The sequence below is a fragment of the Cibotium barometz genome, chromosome 42 (assembly GCF_041138505.1).
Source record: "Cibotium barometz isolate CiBa-2024 chromosome 42, ASM4113850v1, whole genome shotgun sequence".
Classification (NCBI taxonomy): domain Eukaryota; kingdom Viridiplantae; phylum Streptophyta; class Polypodiopsida; order Cyatheales; family Cibotiaceae; genus Cibotium; species Cibotium barometz.
In genome coordinates, this window is record NC_141087.1 from 28,138,339 (window position 1) to 28,146,407 (window position 8,069).

The window sequence follows — 8,069 nt, forward strand, 5'->3', positions numbered from 1 at the left end:
GCTTTGCCCTGAATGCCCTGGCAACTGTACAGAGTGGGTGGTTTTATTTTTTTTTTACAAGCTCTTGGTGATGCCTTCATGTGAGAGTGTTATGGGAACCCCGAATGTGATGATGGTTGGTCAATCTGGGTTGATTCTGGATGCAGAGATGGCGCTCCATTTTTAGTAAACATGTGGAAGAGGTTGGCAGAGCATGGGGAATTGGTCATTTTTTGAAATTATGATGCAGCTGATGGAGGGCTGTGGGCAGTTCTTACATGTGTTCTGGAAAGTCGTGGACACCGCATGTTCAGGTGAAGCATAAGGAGCCGCCAGCCCTCTTAGTATTGTGGCCATCATTGAAGCTTTAAAGAAGAATAATAAAAATATAACCACGTGGCCAGCTTGTAGGAAACCACTTGGAGGTTTATTTTGCTGCCAGCGTGACGTCTAGAGGGTTGGCGAAGAGGCAAAGGTGGAGTGGCCGCCTTGTGAAGAGAGACCTCTCGGCAGGAGAGAGCCAAGAGAGAAGAGAGCTGCAGAGGCTGCTGGTCGCAACATACAGAGGAGACAGGCTGGGGAAGTCGAGGGTTGCTGGTGGGGCGCCCTCTGAAGAGAGAGAGTGGCCGTCTTTTTTTGGTGGGGTTGGCACAACCGCAGCGCAGCAGAGCAGGGAAGAAGCGTGTGCAGAGGTCAGACGAGAGCTTGGCGTAGCTGTGGCTGGCAACAAAGGGCCAGGCGAGGGCTGGGGAGCCGCCTTGGTGATGTTGTGCAGCTGTTGAAGACAGGTGCGAGAGAAGCTTTTAACTGAAGGCGATAGCGTGAAAGGTGGCCGCCTTTGGAGCTGGGCGACGTGGAGAGAAGCTGGATGCGCAGAGCTGACTGGGAACAGCTGAAGAGGGAAGTTGGAAGTAAGGGAGGGTTGCTGGTGGGGCGCCCTCTGAAGAGAGAGAGAGTTGATGCAGGTGGCTGATGGCTAGCAGTGGCTAGCGACGTTGAGGGAGCTGTGGCTGTAGGCGAAGACAGTAGTGGTGCCGACTTGGGCTGGAGACAGGTGGGGCTCGCCTACGACACCTGGCTGTGCAGAGCTGGAGGCAGTGAGACAAGAGGTGGCTGGCAGTGAAGCCGTGAAGGAGGGAAAACAGTTTCGCCAAGAGAAGCAGAGACCGGGAGAGAGGCTTGGTTGTTAGACGCAAGGGTGAATTCCCTTGGTAGTAAATCCAAGCCAGAGTCTTGGTTTTTGGTGTAATTGTTGTTGAGTTTGTTTGAAGTGTGGTGAGGACGAGACTGGATTTCCCAAAGTTTTATGGTGTGGATGGTGCTGTGTATCTTTTTGCTAGATGATCATTTGTCTATCGTGGTTTTGAGCTATCTTTCTGGTGTGGGTGGGTGGTGAACTGTGAGAAGTGTTCCAGCCAGGTGGCTGCTGGTGCCCCCGTTGTCGTGGTGTTTTATCAAAGTTTGGGAGGTGAAGGGCTATAGAGGCATGGTCTTTTTTCTTATTTTCACCTCACAGCTTTCTAGTGCCCCCACTGAGGAGAGCTCAGGTGTTCTTTACAAGGGTGTATGCCCTAGGAGTTGAAGGTTTCAGGGAAGGTTTTTTTCTTTGGTCTGAAGGTGAAACTCGGAGATCAAAATGATGTCGTATCCAGACTTTTTTGGTGGTCCTAATGACGATGTAGCAGATTTTCTTGAAAGAATGGAGGTTGCATGCATAAGCAATCACATCAACGAGCCGGCACAGGTATTGCGATTGATGAGCATCTGCTTGAAAGAAGATACAAGGATTTGGTGCAGAGCTTATGAGTGAAGAGGAACGGATGCTGAGCCACGCATTTCGATGACTGAGGATGGATTGAAGATTGCACTTTTGAATAGGTTCAAGAAGATTGAGGATCCAGACAGAGTTTGGCATGAAGTGCAGGGGTTGACACAGGGTGAATTGGAGCCAATTGATGATTATGTGAAGAAATTTTCTTTGTTGTGGGAGACTTTGTGCAGGGCTTTGGGGGAGGATCAAGTACCTCCGGACATGATGAAGAAGGATCGTTTTATTGCAAGATTGAAGGGAGGCATTCGTTGGAAGGTTGAATCAAAGAAGCCCAAATCTTATGAGGATGCGGTGGAGATTGCCAAATCAAAGGATTGGAAATTGCAACGGATGAACCAGCTGGGGATGGTTCCAGTGGCAGTGAGGCCTGAAATGAGAAGGGTAGAAGTGGTACCGATGAGAACCGTGCTGGAAAGAGTGCAACCGACAGAAGCTCAAGTGAATAATGCCACACCAAAGGGGGAAAAGGTAGCACCCACAGCTGTTACAGCTTCTGATGAAGGACTTCAACAGGACATGAGGCAAATGGTGGATTGTATGAAGAATCTGAGTTTGAAAATGATAGGGAACACAGGTGGTGGACGTGGCCGAGGCAGAGGTTATAATCAGGAAGGGGTTGAAGGTCAGACAGCAGGCTATGGAAGTGGCCGTGGTTTTGGCAGGGGTAGACGGTTTATTCCTACATGTTGGAATTGTGGTGAATTAGGGCATCTAAGTCCTGACTGTGATAAGCCTCAGCGAATGGGGGGTGATATGTATCCCTTACCCTCTCACATTCCCAATAGGGCAAATGATTATGGGATTGAAATTAAAGGTGAAGCAGGGACCAATGGATTGATAAATGAGGAAAAGGGCAAAACTAAGGTGATGGATGTGGTCACCCTTGAGAAGACAAAGGAGACGAAAGCTGATGTAATGCCTTTGGGGAAACAAACGCCACAGGAAAGGGAAAGCAGGGATGCTGCAGGGCCTAGCAAAAGAAGAAAGGTAAAGCGAAGGAAGGAGGGGATGTAAAGGTCAAGCGGAAGCAAAAGTCTCGTAGGAAGTTTCAAGTGACTGATTTTCCACTAGGGGTTGGGCAGGATAGCTACAATCTGCAGGAGGACATGGCTGGAAGGAAAGCTAATATTACTTTTGGGCAATTGATAGAGTTAGCTCCCAAATTGAAACGTCAGTGGAAAAGACTTGTGAATTCGAGAGAGAAGGAGCCTGCCAGAGGGATAGTGACTGTTTTATCTGTTGAGGACTTGCCTGATATATGTCCTATGGTGGATGTATGGTACAAAGGGAAGAATCTGGGAGAGGTATATATAGATGGTGGTGCACAAATTTGTGTAATCACATTGGCAGCTGTGGAGAGGCTTGGTCTTAATATTACTGAAGCGTCTAGTTTCCGTATTCGGTTGGCCAATCACCAGAAGGTCAAATGCTTAGGTATGATCAAGGAGTTAGAACTGCAGGCTTTTGATGTAAAGGTGCTTGTGGACTGTCATGTTATGCCGGCAGGAATGGGTGCATTCCCCATCATTCTGGGAAGACCATGGTTGAGAGCGGTGAAGGCTGTTCAAGACTGGAGGAAAGGGGTCATTACTCGCAGTTTAATATGGATAATCAGAAGCCTGTTCATGATGAAGAGGAAAGTGAAGCTGATTCGAGTGTTGATGACACAACTAGTAGCACCACTACTACTGAGGGAACAGAAGACACTTCATCCACAGTGAGGAGGATACAGACATGGATGCCCTGGTTATTGATGAGAAAGTGCTTAGTGATGAGGTTTCCCAACAAGAAGAGGCCATACAGGAAGAATGCGAGGAGGTACAAGTGAATCATGAGCAAAGGTATGCATGTGATGTGAAAGAGAATGCTTTAAAGTCTTTGGATGATAAACCTTTGTGGGATGAGTGGGATATAGAAAGTCTGCAGGATGATGAACCTGAGTTGGAGTTGGATGACCAGATGTGCATTAATGTTAAGAAAGCCATAAGCAGAATTGATGCTATGAAGGAGGAGCAACACTAGAAGACTATAAATGATGTTGATGCTATGGATGAGACTATGGATGTTGTGATAGATGAATTTCTTATTGGCCTTGATAAAGGTGAGCATACAGGAACTGAGGTGGATGCTTTGGCAATGGTGCCTTTTGAAGGGGAGTTTGTTTTGCCTGTAGTGGTTGGCTTTGATGGTGATGCTTCTTATGTTAATGGACAAGAGAGTGCTTTGGGGCAACAAGTTCTAGAGTCTTGTTCTTTGGGATGTGCACAGCAGGTCTTTCTTGATGAAGCTTTCATCAATTATTACCCTCAGCAGGAGTTGCTTCACTGGTTCTCCAATATTAGTGTTGACCACATCAGTGATTTTGGAATTGAAATGAGGCAGGATGGTATGTATGTCAAGAGCTTTGTTTCTAAAAGTTCCTATGTTATGTTGTGGGATGCGAGATGGCAAACTATGTCTTGGGAAGATGACAGTGTTTCTTCGAACACATGGAATAGAGATGTTTTGGTTACATTGTATGATGCTCAAAGGATTGATGGAGGGAAACGTGGTTGAATGCTTTTTGATGCTGATCATAAATGATTCAGCAGGCTAGGGGTTGGGCAAAGAATGTCAGGCAAAAATCTGAGAAGTGTTTTAGATTTGTGTACATATGGGATGCATGGCAGGTGAAAAAGCTTTGCCCTGAATGCCGTGGGCAACTGTACAGAGTGGGTGGTTTTATGTTTTTTTTACGAGCTCTTGGTGATGCCTTCATGTGAGAGTGTTATGGGAACCCCGAATGTGATGATGGTTGGTCAATCTGGGTTGATTCTGGATGCAGAGATGGCGCTCCATTTTTAGTAAACATGTGGAAGAGGTTGGCAGAGCATGGGGAATTGGTCATTTTTGGAAATTATAATGCAGCTGATGGAGGGCTGTGGGCAGTTCTTACATGTGTTCTGGAAAGTCGTGGACGCCACATGTTCAGGTGAAGCATAAGGAGCCGCCAGCCCTCTTAGTATTGTGGCCATCATTGAAGCTTTAAAGAAGAATAATAAAAATATAACCACGTGGCCAGCTTGTAGGAAACCACTTGGAGGTTTATTTTGCTGCCAGCGTGACGTCTAGAGGGTTGGCGAAGAGGCAAAGGTGGAGCTGGGAAAGCCCGAGCCTGCACAACACCCGCTGCAAGAGAAGTTCTTTCTCCAAGGCTCAGCGCCTGGAAGCAGCCCCCGAACAATAAGCTTCCCCAATAAGGCTCTACTCTGATCGACTGGATCTATAATGCCCAAGCCTCCCTGAGCTAGCGGAAGTGTAATAACTGCCCATGCAACCTTTGCCTGGGCTGGCTAACCATCCCGCCCAGACCAAAGAAAGTTCCTGATCAGCCTCTGTACCTGGCTGATGCAAGAGCTCGAGAAGATCTAGCAAGACGTAATGTACCACATGGTCGCTAGCAGCACCTGATTTGCCACCACCACCCTCCCAGCCAAGGATAGTCGAGCTGTACTCCAATACAAAAGCTTCTTTCGAATGCTCAGAAGAAGCGGGGCAATCTGCTGCTCAAGTGACAAATCCAGTCCAATCTGGCATCCCAAATACCGCACTGCTGTGCCAGGAGGAATCCATCTAAAACCGCGGTCCGGGCTCCATGCCGGAGTGGGAGCACTACTGATCCAAAAGGCCACTGTCTTATGCCAATTGATCAATGCTCCCGAAGCTGCACTAAAAACCTGGAGCGACTGCTCTGCCCGAAGGAGATTGGCCTCTTGGCCATGCAAAAATAAGCCCGTGTTGTCTGCAAACTCAGCATCAAGCAGGTCCTCCCCTCGGACTGGGAGCTGGAGTCCTCTCAAACCAACCTCCTCTGCCGTCAAATACATGCTCATAGCCTCCGCAAAGAAGAGAAAAAGAAAAGGGGCGAGGGGACACCCCTATCGGACTGATCTGGTCAGCTCAAAACTCGGCCCCCGTCCTCCTGCAATCAACACCTGGCTATGAGCTTAGGAGTACAAAGCCGCAACCCCTCTGATCCATCCTGGCTCAAAGCCCAGGCGAAGCATAGTGCCCTCTAAGAAACCCCAATCAACTCTATCGTATGCCTTCTCAAAATCGAGAAGCATCACGACCAAGTCCTCGCCGAGAAATCTGGCTCGCACTACAAGGGATTGGGCTCATACCCGCGCTCTTAGCCGCTAAAAATGACTTATGAAAAAAAGTAGCGGGCCCGTGTATCAGCGCGTGTATAATCGCGGCCAGAGACATGCGTGTAAAACCGCGTCTACAGTACCTCTCAGACGCGCGTATACACGGGTATATACCCGCGTTATTATATACAGACGCGTTAATACACGCACCTATACACGCTTCTTATAACATTAGACGCGCTTATACACGGGTGTATAACCGCATTCTGCTCAGTTAATGTTCCAGACGCGTTTTTACTTGCGTCCATACACGCGTTTTTTTAATGTAGCTGCGTTGATACACGCGTGACTGCCAGTTTATACGCGGTAATACACGCGTAATTTCGAGAGTATCCGCGTAGATACACGCGAGTTTTAGCAGTGTTGACGCGCTTATACACGCGAACAGAGAGCAAAAAAATAATCCAGAGAGTGCTATTTGGTGCCTGAATACTGTTCCAGCATTCCAGCACCCAATAGCACTCTCTGGTTTAGGGTTTTTGGTGCATTAGACCATCCCATTAGACCATCCACGAAGAACATATGCACGAGGGAGATTAAGACAAGAACGACATGAATGCATACTGCATTGTCATTACACGATTCAAGACAGCCATGAATGTAATACTATCGATCAATCAATTCAATATTACTATCAAAATTTCATACATGTATACAAGGGAGTCCATATCTCGAAGTAGCCCATGGCTTGAGTTTACAAAAAAATATATACAATCACATCCTAAATATGGAATGTGATACTACAAGTCTGAGTACTACTCAGACCCAGATGATGACTCGGTGCTCCCCCCATGCTCAGATGAGCTCGCATCGGTCGGAATGTCCGAGGAGTAGTGCTCACGTCCACCCTCTGCAGCGGCGGCCGGTGGATCATCAGCAGCTTGTGCCTGTTCAAGTAATATATAGTATATAAGTATATATATATGCATTTCAATAAACCAAAACCATTCGTTACGAATTTTCAAGTACCTGTCGACCGTATGGTCTCATGGCCAACTCAAACTGCGCGTCCGTAATACGTCCCTCGGCTCTGAAGATGGCCCACGTATCACGTCTGCTATGCCGGCGAGCATACGCAGTATCGTGGGTTGTGGGCTTCCTCCCCGTAACCCGTCGCTGTATCATAATCAACACAATTTGTAAGATTAAAACAATTCATAGAATCAATGAATTAAGTAAACAATCAAATAAAGTGGCAGGATACTTACGAACTCTGCCTCCCATGACTCGACGCCGCCAGATCCGAAATGCGAAGATCCAACGGTCTCCATCTGGATCCGTCGTGCCTCCACATGCTGCCTGCTCTTCACGCCACCCTCTGCTCGTTTCTTTGCCTCCTTCCACTCGCGTTTGTGCGCAGTGGCAGGTTTCTCGGCAGGATAGCCACCCGCAGCTACATTTAGCCGGTCATCGTACGCGAGTTTTTTAAGGTGAGATCTTTTATTACTTAAGATCTCCCTTATTCGCGTCCTTCCCCATACATCCGAGAATGTAGCATGTGGGGGATTGGGGTACCGACTATGTACAGCCTCTATCACCTCCCCAACTAATCTGCTATTTTGATCTTTAAATTTAATAAAACAATTTCTATATGAGTTTGATACTACCCCACGCATGTATTCCATTACCTCCCTCCCCCTCGCATCCATCACTATCCCGCCCCTATCCGTCACATCATAGCAAACCACTCTCTCCATCTCTCTCATCTCCTCCTCTTCCGAACTGTCTCCTCTAACTCTTCTCCCTCTATCTCCTCTCTCACCCCGTGCCCTACTACCTCCCCCACCTCCCCCACCTCCCCCACCAAAGCACCCGCCGCATCCTCCCCCACTCCCACTCTTCCTACTGCTGCGGGTGGAGTCACGACTGGGGGATTGTCTACGTGACGGTGGCTGTGAGCCCTGACGTGATGGTGGCTCTGAGGGAGCACGTGATGGTGGCTGTGAGGGTGTACGTGAGTGTGTCTGGGACGAGGTATGTCTCCTCGGTGGACGTGGAAGAGGAGAAGCTGCATGCCGTCTCGTCGGACTCGGAGGAATAGACGGCACTGGAGTGCCCTGGATACTCGC

At 48.2% G+C, this 8,069-nt stretch overlaps 1 protein-coding gene across 1 annotated transcript; it reads right to left on the reverse strand.

Annotated features, from left to right (window-relative positions):
* Positions 1 to 6,741: 6,741 nt before the first annotated feature.
* Positions 6,742 to 7,694, reverse strand: LOC147614341 (uncharacterized). Its single transcript, XM_086780441.1, has 3 exons — positions 7,209 to 7,694; positions 6,970 to 7,116; positions 6,742 to 6,887 (listed from the first exon to the last, which is right to left on the reverse strand). Exons 1-3 carry the CDS (start codon positions 7,647 to 7,649, stop codon positions 6,756 to 6,758), a joined length of 720 nt encoding a protein of 239 aa, XP_086636567.1. The 5' UTR covers positions 7,650 to 7,694; the 3' UTR covers positions 6,742 to 6,755.
* Positions 7,695 to 8,069: the final 375 nt, after the last annotated feature.